Genomic DNA, 12,539 nt, shown 5'->3' on the forward strand with positions numbered 1-12,539 from the left:
AACACTGATTGAAGTGAATTTTCTAAGTCCAAGGAGGCAAGGACCAAAACTCTGCACAATATCATCAGACGGAAACAAAATTTAGCTTGGTCTTAAACTTGTCATGAAATAACAATATACCAAATATCAAATCAATATCTTCCAAGAATGTAGAGAAAAAGTGTGGAAAACTGATTTGCATGACTGACTGAGGGATAGATAGACAGACAGACGGATGGAGTGCGAACCCTAAAATCCCCTTCGACTTTATTGGTAGGGGACTAATAACAATCACTTGGTAAGCACAATAAAAGATGCATTGCCAATTTCATCTGGGGTTATCGTATTAAGCACAAAATAAGGTCCAAATAAAGTAACAATGGCTAGCTGACAGCGCTGTCAATTTTTTCCCCCATCAACTAGATGAACAGGGGGAAAAGAAATTTGCTAACCACTATCATGACTATATTGCCACAAAAAAGCAAGCCTACCGATAAAATAAAAATGTTGACAGCATTTCTAGAAGGTGCCTTCAAGCATATCGTAATAAAGAGTTGCAAAAATTATGCCCACAAATAATTTTATTATTTTGATGACAATGTTTGATATAGTACATGTATGAGACATTCAACAACTAAATGAACGACAACAAAGAAATATGCAGAACTTAAATGAGACAGGCCACTGAAAGTCAGCACCTTAAGAATAAATGACATAAATAAAGGACGGCTAGAATGTATAAAACATTATAAATTATCAACATTAGTTAGAGAAAATTTTACAATTAAATTCATTTTAACATTAAAAATCATACTTTTTCATTTACTTGACAATTTGTATACCAATTAATTATCATGAATTCATCTTTATAAAAAAAAAATGTCAACAAATTTCAGTGATAAATCAACTTTTCCTCATGATCAACTTGTGCATTGTATTTAAAACTATTGAGGAATCTTTTTTTCTCAATCTGTACACCAAGTTGAACAAAACATGATACTAGACCATGTTCTTTACAAATGATAGGTCTTTAACAAATGTTTTCGCTTAAGCAAATGGTCTTTTAAGTCCCCTTCTTGTTGACCTATTTCATTTACTCATTTCCCTCACAGCTTCGTTAATGTCGTCAAACTGGTTCTTCAACTTTTCCCATTGGTCAAGAGGTAAAGAAATACCTGTAAAAAAAGATGACATTTTTAATTTCTTTGCAATACAGAGTTATAATGAAATGATGACACACCTTCTATCAATGGGACAACATAAGTGCCCCTCCTTTCCTACAATTTTCTAACATGCATAGAATATATATAATTATTAGAATTCGGACAGGTACAATTTTTATGAACTGTTAAGTCCAAGGGCAGTAATTCCTTGAAAAATGTGATCTTAATTTCAAACCTATACTCGACCTCTGTTTCACAATACAGCTATATACATATAAATCAATAAAATAAATGCATATTATTCAATAAAATATACACATATTGATCAATAATCAGTTCATTATTTACAGTCATAACAAAAAATTGGGAAGAACCCTTGGATTTCAATATAAAGCTTGTACAATGAGGGGCTTAGTCATAGACAATGTAAAAATAGAATTCTGCCAGCTGCCAGGTAGACCATGAAATATTATTTCTGGCTCTTGGAAAATCATAATGAATAAGAACATCCTACCATCAAATACACTTGATTTTACCCTATGCTTCATGTTAAAAAAAAGTACACATTTCAATACGCACATCAAAATAGTAAGATTTAATACATTCATTTGTATGTAACTTATTTCATAAAGATACAATTATCCATGAAGGAAATGTTTAGATGCCAAGTCAGACTTTAAACAGCATCCAAATTTCATTTTGTGCTTAAGGTTTCCCATCACCAATTATCTTTTACATACCATTAAATTGTTTAATCCCCCTGCAATTGTTTGCACAGATGTTCCGCAGTTGTCATCTGTTTATTTGGTTCATAATTAGTGTTTCTCATTTTTTATATAGATTAGATGTTGGTTTTCCCATTTGAATTGTTTTACATCAGTTATTTTTGGGGCCCTTTATCACTTGCTGATCGGTGTGACCCTAGGCTCCATGTTGAAGTCGGTACCTTGACCTAAAATGGTTTACTTTAATGAATTGTGACTTTGATGGAGAGTTCTCTCATTGACACCCATACCACATCTTCCTATATCCACTGACCATTTTTTTTACTTTTGATAGTAAACTATTAAGAAAAAAAAACAGAATTTAGTATTAAACCAGATGCTCCGCAGGGCGTAGCTTTATACGACCGCAGAGGTTGAACCCTGAACGGTTGGGGCAAGTATGGACACAACATTCAAGCTGGATTCAGCTCTAAATTTGGATTGTGATTAAATAGTTGACACAGCATAGGTTTCTGACACAGAATGAATGTGTTCTAATGAACTTAAAATTTTTGTTTTCTCTTAGAGCAATTCACTATGCTGTTGAATATTAATCCTCTCAAAACAAGAATGTGTCCTCAGTACACGAATGCCACACTCGCACTATCATTTTCCATGTTCAGTGGACCGTGAAATTGGGGTAAAAACTCTAATTTGGCATTAAAATTAGAAAGATCATATCATAGGGGACATGTGTACTAAGTTTGAAGTCGATTGGACTTAAACTTCATCAAAAACTACCTTGACCAAAAACTTTAACCTGAAGCGGGACAGACAGACGGACGGACGAACGGACGGACGAACGAATGGACAGACGGACGGACGGACGCACAGACCAGAAAACATAATGCCCCTCTACTATCGTAGGTGGGGCATAAAAATGTTTGAAGAAATTTTCTTTTTTATTTATGAAATTTCAAATGAGAAAAATTGAACCCAATTTTTTTAATCACATCCCCCTTTCCCTTATTCCAAAACTAATCTCAATTAAAATTTCTAATGGAGTTTGCAACAATAACTACTCATTTAAATACATCATAAAATATTAAGATGTAAAAAAAACTGCTTGTTATCACTGAATGTTATTTATTATAATTTATCAGTTGGTAGTAAAAAGTGAATATACATTGTATATTGTATATAACAAAGATTTAAGTTGATTCTGGACAAAGAAAGATAACTCCAATTAAAAAAAAATCTTGCTATTGCACAATATTTTGCAATTAGATATTTCTTGCTTACTATTCTGGACAAAGAAAGATAACTCTAATTAAAAAAAAATTTGCTATTTCACAATATTGTGCAATTAGATATTTCTTGCCATTGCGCAATACTGTGCAATTGAAAAGACTTGCTATTGCACAACACTTAATATAATAATTTTAGATCCTGATTTGGACCAACTTGAAAACTGGGCCCATAATAAAAAATCTAAGTACATTTTTGGATTCAGCATATCAAAGAACCCCAAGATTTCAATTTTTGTTGAAATCAGACTAAGTTTAATTTTGGACCCTTTGGACTTTAGTGTAGACCAATTTGAAAACAGGACCAAAAATGAAGAATCTACATACACAGTTAGATTTGGTATATCAAAGAACCCCATTTATTCAATTTTTGATGAAATCAAACAAAGTTTAATTTTGGACCCCGATTTGGACCAACTTGAAAACTGGGCCAATAATCAAGAATCTAAGTACATTTTTAGATTCAGCATATCAAAGAACCTAACTGATTCATTTTTTGTCAAAATCAAACTAAGTTTAATTTTGGACCCTTTGGACCTTAATGTAGACCAATTTGAAAACGGGACCAAAAGTTAAGAATCTACATACACAGTCATGACAGTTAGATTCGGCATATCAAAGAACCCCAATTATTCAATTTTGATGAAATCAAACAAAGTTTAATTTTGGACCCTTTGGGCCCCTTATTCTGTTGGGACCAAAACTCCCAAAATCAATACCAACCTTCCTTTTATGGTCATAAACCTTGTGTTTAAATTTCATAGATTTCTATTTACTTATACTAACGTTATGGTGCGAAAACCAAGAAAAATGCTTATTTGGGTCCCTTTTTGGCCCCTAATTCCTAAACTGTTGGGACCTAAACTCCCAAAATCAATACCAACCTTCCTTTTGTAGTCATTAACATTGTGTTTAAATTTCATTGATTTCTATTTGCTTAAACTAAAGTTATTGTGCGAAAACCAAGAATAATGCTTATTTGGGCCCTTTTTTGGCCCCTAATTCCTAAACTGTTGAAACCTAAACTCCCAAAATCAATCCCAACCGTTCTTTTGTGGTCATAAACCTTGTGTCAAAATTTCATAGATTTCTATTAACTTAAACTAAAGTTATAGTGCGAAAACCAAGAAAATGCTTATTTGGGCCCTTTTTGGCCCCTAATTCCTAAAATGTTGGGACCAAAACTCCCAAAATCAATACCAACCTTCCTTTTGTGGTCATAAACCTTGTGTTAAAATTTCATAGATTTCCATTCACTTTTACTAAAGTTAGAGTGCGAAAACTAAAAGTATTCGGACGCCGGACGACGACGACGACGCAGACGCCAACGTGATAGCAATATACGACGAAAAATTTTTCAAATTTTGCGGTCGTATAAAAAATGATTTTAAAAAAGGCCATAACCATGATAACTTTCATATTCTGTTGAACATTTTTCTGAAGATTTCTAATTTTCTATTTAAGAACATGGATGTTCCGATTCCATACAATTGCTTAGAGTTGACAACTTTGATACTGTTATTGATCTTATTTTTATATCCCTATATTAAATTTGGTTTAAATTTCACCTTTTTTTCCAGGCCTTAATTCACCCTCAGCTTCATAGAACTCCCTAATTCCTACCATCACTTTGCCTCTGAACTCGCTAACTGATACCCATCTGTTCCTTGAAATCTGAAGGAGAAAAATAAATAAAAATAGAAAGTGTTCATTGGACACTGACGCCCACCCTGCATGATATCCATTTAAAAGTAAATCAATCCTACATCTGTTGATTCCTTATTCATTTTGCTCCTCAAACATGTACTTTTATTCATATAATAATCTTTAAATGCAAATACCCCTCTTGGTAATGGTATCTTCAATCAATTTGTGATTAAAAAATACTTTACCCAGATCTAGACCCTTTCAGTTATAATTATTTTATATCTAGTCTCAGAAATTTTTGTTTACAAATCCATAGCAGGATAAATATTGATTATTGTAAACTGAAAAACTATTGCGAGGTTTTTATTAATATGAATAATGCTATTGGAAGAGTAAGGCAATATACATTTTTTGTAATAAGAAGTCACAATATATATGATATAGATCTGATACATATGCCTGAAGGCAGCTTTTCCCAATACATGTACTACAATATTTGATCTTGCATTTGCGTCTATTCTTCAAATAAATTGTTATCACAGATATATGTCTCGCCTTTTTGTAATTTTGATTATGCAAATGTTGAAATCCAAATAGCTATAGATTGTACTCTAACATCTTACACAAGTTATGCAAATATTCAAAGTCAATGAACTATGACTACATTATATGATATGGCTAAACAATCTCCATGTAACTGAAATTTGCCAATGCTTATACAGCTACATACCAAATACCATTGACTTATTATAAGTCATTCCCAAATCTAAATACAAACATTAACTTGTAAATTATGAAAAAGTTTCCAAGTCAATGAACCATGAAGAGGGGGTGGGGCTATTATATAATTTCCATGGAAACAATACTTGCAAATGACAATAAATTTGCCTACCAAATATCATTGACTTAACATACATAGTTTATCTTAAAATGATCTAATCACAAACTAGTACATGTAAACTAAGATAAATTTCAAAGTCATCAGACTGTGACTTAGGGGCAAGGCCAAATATTCTCCATGGAAATGAGATGTATCAAAGCTTATACAACTGCATACCAAATATCATTGACCTACCACTAATGGTTCCCCTTGAACTGACCTAATCACAAACTAATACATGTAAAATAAGCAAAAGTTTCAAAGTCAATAGACCATGACTAAGGGGCGGAGTATATCTCCACGGAAACAAGATATATATATGCCAATGCTTATACAACTGCATACCAAATATCATTGACCTACCACTTGTGGTTCCCCATTAATTCACCTAATCACAAACTAATATATGTAAAATAAGCAAGTTTCAAAGTCAATAGACCTTGACTGAGGATTCAGGGCCAAATAATCTCCATGGAAATGAGATGTGCCAATGCTTATACAACTGCATACCAAATATTATTGACCTACCATGTGCCGTTATCAATAAACTAGACCTAAACACAAACTAATACATTGTTGACGCAGTCCCGCCTTTGCCGACGCTAGAAACAGCATGTCCCTTTATAGCTATGTCCTGACTTTTTGACTCTGTCAAGGAGAGACAAAGATCAATGAAAAATGCATGCAATAATTTCTCAATTGCTAGTACTGGTTAAAGCTTCAAAATGAAAATTACCTGAAATGTTTTTTCTCCAGCTTTTCCAGGGGTAGAGCTTGCTGCTGATTTTGGAGGTTCTTTCTTTTCTACTTTTTTCTCTACTTTTGTTTTCTTTTTCTTAGGTGCCTAAAACAATTTATTTTTTACTCTTAAATATATTAGAATCAAAGCACATGTGTATAAAAACTAATATTAAAAAGCAAAATTTTACAAGAAATTATAGTTTCATTTCATCCTAACAAATGCAGATCTAGAAAATTGTAAGACATGTATGACATATATAGGGAACTATTTTGTAGGATTCAGGTATTAGTACTGACTTGGTACAGAACCTTGCCTCTGACAAAAGTTATTTTAACATCAGTCAAAAGTTCAAGATTTTATCAATGAAGAAGCAGAACTTAATCAAACTAAAACATATTAAATAGAACAGCTTGTTTGGCCTATTTACAATTGAAATCTTGAATATGCGTTTTATTTCATTTCGAGCAGTAGTGAAGGGTTAAATAGGAATATAAATGCCCAACCCTTGGTGATAATTAAATGAAAACTAACCTACACTGGTCATGAATTATTTTGATTCTATTAGCTCAAATACGGTAATTTTATCATTCGTGAATGCCTATACACCTGATATTGGTTTGACTGTTCAATTTAATACCCCATAGAATAATATTAAAAAATATAAAAATTATCATGATTATACAAATTTTTAAAATAACACTTTTTATTTTCTTTTTTATTTCATTCTGAATTTCAAAGGCATATAAGAAACCTTAAAAAGCCAAGTGTTTACATTTTACACTGGAAGCATACGTCACCTAGTTTAGTTGCCAAAGGTGTAGATGTACATGTAGGATTTGGTTTTCATTGATAAAAATATACATATTATGATAGGATAAGATAAGAGTTTAGAATGTCACATGGATGGATGCACTAGTTTCATACAATTTAACTATTCAGAATCAGTCAAAAACAGGAAATAATACCATAAACCACATGCATGCTACAATTAAAAATCAAGTTTTGGATTTAATAGAAAACTATGTAATGTAACAAGATAAACATGATGATAAATGTATTCTTACTTCATTATCAGAATCTGATTCAGAGTCCGAGATGAATTCTTTGGATTTTGGCATAGCCTGAAATACAAAAATTATTTTACTTGAAGTGGATGAGAAAGTTTAGTGGCAATTTTTCATATGTATATCTAAGTATTAAAATTCTTAAAAGTAACTGGAGTAAGACCATTCCACTTGTCATAGCTGTATCTTCTGTTTGCCATATATGCATTGTACAGTAATTGGGAAGGTCTAGCACTACAATGTATGCTCAGTTTGCAGATTTTGACCAGAAATACAATGTATCACAATGAGTGAAAAACGTCAGAGCCATTGTGGAACACAATATTTTTTGCTTCATTTATGCTTTATATAAAATTTGACAATAAATGTATTGTAGAATGTATTTTCAAACCTTTTTGGTGTTGCCATATTTGTGTAACTCTGTCTAGAATAATAATAAATATAAGAAATGCATGAAACGACATCAAATATCGACAAAATGATGGAACAAAGCTTAAGGAATGTATGGCAGTCACTGAACACCCAAATGTCTGTCTTGACAACCAAAATAAATTTTATTATAAACAAACCAAAGCAAATATCTACATGTGTCCTGTTAAATTTTTTCATGAAGCCATCTCAAGCAAACAATCGGCTGTGAAACCTTCTGATGATGCAAACAATAACTGCTACAACTGAGAAAATAATTCAGATGATGAATTGGACAGATAGTGTTTCCTACAGGTGGTTTTGGCGTGTAATGGCGCCCCACCGCGATTTTGCGACGCCCTGCCCGATTTGGGAAAAAAATTTGGTGCCCTGCCCTAATTTTGTCGAAATTCCTGACGCCATGCCTTTACCGTTGTAATTAACAACCGGTACTGAAAGACATATTTAATGAATACCGCTCGAGTTATTTTCCTTCAAACGTAAACAAAAGTTCATTAGGACGCCATTTTGTAATCGATTTCGTAATCATCTGATTAGCAAACTGCAATAGATTGAATCATGTGAATAGTGAATACAGATAGTAATCATGCCATCAACAAATCGGATGAAGCGAAAATGTGAGGAAGAAAATGAGAAACAGGCCGCAAAATGCAGAAAGCTTTTATCATTTTTTCAAAGGTTTGTAGATTTTTATTACAAAATGGTTACGCACTTGCAACTGTGTTAGTTCGGGGGTAAAAATAAACTTTTGTCAAAGGGATAATTTAAGGTTAAAGTTGAGTTAGGCCAAGGATCTCATGAAATCACTTGCATATTAATTACTTTCAATTAATTCATTTTTTCATCAAATGATTTTTTTTAAATTTACTTCTTCAGTTTTTAATTTGAAGTAATTTAAGAAAGGAACAATTTATGAAAAAAACTTCCAGATTATTGAAGATATTCTTGTTTTATGTGTAATTTATTTATTTTCAGCACCAAAGAGGCACGGAATAGATGATTTGAATATCAGGGAATGTGTCAACCTGTTTTGAGGGAAAAAAAGGAGGATTTGTCAATGACAATTGATATGACCAAAGCAATATTTTTATATATATATATGACATAGTTCTTGTTTTTAAACATTTTTAAAGAACTGATTTTGTTTTCAATTGTGTTTATTGTTTTAAATATTTCATATATATGTTTTAAACACTTTTTCTTGTTTTACAATTTGTTTTAATGATTGATTACAGATGTATATGTCCTTTTTATAGCATTAAACTAGTATGTTTTAAATGAATCCATTTTATAGAAATTGCCTGTTTATATTAAGTAAGTGCCCTTAAATTGTTGTCCATCACACTTAATGTGCCCTTTGAGCTAACAATTACCCTGCCCTTTTTAAAAGCTGCAGGAAACACTAACAGAGAAGATGACTTTGAAATAAACAATCAGCTGACCAGAACCAATCCTTTGTCGTTAATTTGGCTGTGAAGAATAAAACTAATATAAATAAAGTTATTTTTCGATAAAATATATTTATAAATTTATGTAAGGAATGACTAATATTTTTTCTGTCTATGAAGAAATAACATTAAAAATTTGGTGCACACTGAATAACGCGTGTAGCGGGTTATTTAACAGTGTGCACCACATTTTTTATGTTATTTTGAATAGACAGAAAAAATATAAGTCATTTCTTATAATTTAATTCTAAATTCCATTTTAAACCGTAGAAAACCATGAAAAAACGTTGATGACGTCACGGTCACATGACTAAATTATGTCTATGGTTTGATAACGAAATAATGTAAGCCAATCAGAAGATGTGTTACATCCAAAATTAAATTATTTCAAGATGAAATTGAAAGACTTTGTAGGACTGGCAAAAATTTTGTAGGACTAACAAATAATCTTGCTTTGTCAATACTATGACCAATTGGTATCAAAAGGTTTTGCAAACTCTGAATTCCAATGTAGGGAGATTTCACAGATTAAAAAAAAAACCAGATGATACAATTATTTGGTCTTCAGTGCAGTCCAAATAATTATGACATCTTGCAAGGCTTTTTTTTTTTTTATCTGGGACATCTTCCTTTGACGATGTCTGTCATAATTACACATGTACACCTTATTGCTATTCCTGGCTGACCTGGGAATCTATACTGCTTGAACTATTGAATCATACATAACAATGATAACAATCACTTTTCCATTGTGGCTTCAGATATATTGTATTATGACGTCAAAACTTTACCGGAACCTGTGTGATGTCCAGTAATGGCAGACAAAAAGTGATAAGATGTGTATAATTTATCTAGACTAGTGCAGCATATGTTTATTATTTTGAGTTATCTCACTCAGACTTCGATGTTTATATGGGGACGAAGTCCCCAATTACGGTAGAAAAATCAATGAAAAAAAAAAAAAAAAAAATCTGGGAAAATTTCCCGAATTTTTCATTGTACTAATGAACTCAAAATCGTTAACGTTTTTTTTCAGATCTAGTTCCTGTTCCGGTTTTCCCGCATTTGCGCAGAAATCTGTCTTGTTTGCATGAGACTTTGATTTTTTTTTATATTTATCAGTCTAGTAAAACATAAGATTGGATCTCAATACAAATTCAATTTTAATAATTGTTTGATATGAAAAAAAACGTTACGTTACCTGATGAAAGCGTTTCTTTTGTTTATATCGAATATGACGTCATAACTTAAAGAACGTCACAGCTAATTCCCTAACAACAGAACCAAAATCGGGAACGTTACGTACGGTATTTCGGTTTCTTTTATCAACATGATTGAATTAAGAAAATAATACAGACTTCGTCCCCATTCACAGGTTTAATATGCCTGCCTCATATTACAAATGGCACTGGTTTCTGTCAATAGGGATTTGCTATCCACACTTACACGAAAAATTATGTGTGGATAGTTAAGCCAACCCCAAAAATTATATCAAGAAGTGTCAGACTGGTTTTCACATGAAAAAATTTAAATTGTGTTAATCTCAAGTTTTAAAATGCATTTCAGATTACAGCTTCGACCAAATGCATGCGTATAACATCTCAGTTTTGATTTAGTTTAAGTTTGAAGTTCATGTGTTTACCTATTCAGGTACGAGCCAAATAGAATGTTCTTTATAAAAAATCAGAAAATTGCGGGGTTTTGTATTTGGTAACCGGATCCGGAAGTAGCTGCATGAAGAAAACTGAGCGGATTAGAATCCGGCGATCTGTGATTGAAAGGTAGACAATTCGTCACTAACATTTCATAATTTTGTATCGTCCCATGTACCAAAATATCAGCTTACGGAATATAACGGTCAGTAAGTAAAGAAATACAGTGGCGGATCCAGGGGGGGGGGGGGGTTCCGGGGGGGGGGCACCCCCTTTATTTTTGCAGATCAATGCATTTGTATCGGGACATATGTTTTGCACCCCCCCTTTGCCCTGGGTTAGCACCCCCCCTTTCGAAAATTCCTGCATCCGCCCCTGAAATATTAACATGAATTATCTGGTTATATTTATAAATTAACTGTTTTACAAAATTTTGAATTTTTGAAATACTAAGGCTTTACTACCTCAGGCATAGATTACCTTAGCCAGAGACATGTCTCTGCCTTAGCTGGATTTGGCAAAACTTTTTAGGAATTTTGGTCCTCAATGCTCTTCAACTTTGTACTTTATTTGGCTTATTTAACTTTTTTGGATTCGAGCGTCACTGGTGAGTCTTTTGTAGACGAAACGCGCGTCTGGCGTATATACAAAATTAAGTCCTGATATCTATTATGAGTTTATTTATTAACAAACATTTTAATAATAAGCCCTACTGAGCTTTTTGAACAATTCAAAACATATTTTAAAAGAAACAAATGAAACGTATAACGTGACGGTACCCAAATTGCACCTATTTTAACAGCTTTTTAGCCTACGTTTTTTTTTTATGATAAAGACAAAACTATGATGTGTTTATTTTGTAGTCGTATCCTTCTTTATTATAACGGTACACCAATTTTATTTTTAATCCAAATGGAATCATAGAAAAAATGGTCTAAACCATCAATGATTCTGAAATGGGGAATGTATGAAAGATATTAATGCCACTTAATGATTGAAACTGCTATATTTATTACACACACACTATGGCCTTCTATCAGAAAAAGAGTTGCAATGAAAATAGAATTATATCTGATGAGACGAGTGCCAACTTCTTTGACGAGTTTTTGCACATGTTTTTAGTCATGAATCTTTGAGAAAATGAAGAGACATCTCTAATCATCAACCTACGACCAAATCATTTCTTAAAACAACAATTATGTTTAGATTGAAGTACACACTGATATTATGTGAACAAAACAAAGATTTTCGTTACCGTGTAAGATCAAAATCGTTCACGCCCGCTTGGTTAGTACCTATATCCACTGTACTGATGATACACTTTGTACTATGAAAAACAAGAAACTACAATTCACGGGCACTTGTCTCAGAAAAAAAATCCTAAACTAGTAAACCTTAAAATAACACGTAGATATAAAAAAATTTCATCGCCCTTTCCTTTTCCCCTGGCCACCATCTCTTTTCCATTTTCTTGATTACTATTTTAAAATTAGTCTGAGAAACAATCTTCTTCACTTTTGAATA

The 12,539-nt window shown here is 32.3% G+C and overlaps 1 protein-coding gene across 1 annotated transcript; it reads right to left on the minus strand.

Moving 5' to 3' along the window:
- Window positions 1-542: 542 nt before the first annotated feature.
- Window positions 543-11,119, minus strand: LOC139521931 (activated RNA polymerase II transcriptional coactivator p15-like). The gene is made up of 5 exons (XM_071315691.1): window positions 11,006-11,119; window positions 7,487-7,543; window positions 6,417-6,524; window positions 4,722-4,827; window positions 543-1,154 (listed from the first exon to the last, which is right to left on the minus strand). The coding sequence occupies exons 2-5, from the start codon at window positions 7,538-7,540 to the stop codon at window positions 1,069-1,071; spliced, it is 354 nt and encodes a 117-aa protein (XP_071171792.1). The 5' UTR covers window positions 7,541-7,543; window positions 11,006-11,119; the 3' UTR covers window positions 543-1,068.
- Window positions 11,120-12,539: the final 1,420 nt, after the last annotated feature.

Source organism: Mytilus edulis, chromosome 4, assembly GCF_963676685.1.
Source record: "Mytilus edulis chromosome 4, xbMytEdul2.2, whole genome shotgun sequence".
Lineage (NCBI taxonomy): Eukaryota > Metazoa > Mollusca > Bivalvia > Mytilida > Mytilidae > Mytilus > Mytilus edulis.

Bases quoted from the DNA above. Each gene is read 5' to 3' on its own strand.
- LOC139521931 (XM_071315691.1), bottom strand. From the start codon at position 7,540: ATGCCAAAATCCAAAGAATTCATCTCGGACTCTGAATCAGATTCTGAT. The intron at 6,525-7,486 runs GTAAGAATACAT...AAATTGTTTTAG, and splicing joins AATCAGATTCTGATAATGAA to GCACCTAAGAAAAAGAAAAC. The intron at 4,828-6,416 runs GTAATTTTCATT...TTTCTCCTTCAG, and splicing joins CTGGAGAAAAAACATTTCAG to ATTTCAAGGAACAGATGGGT.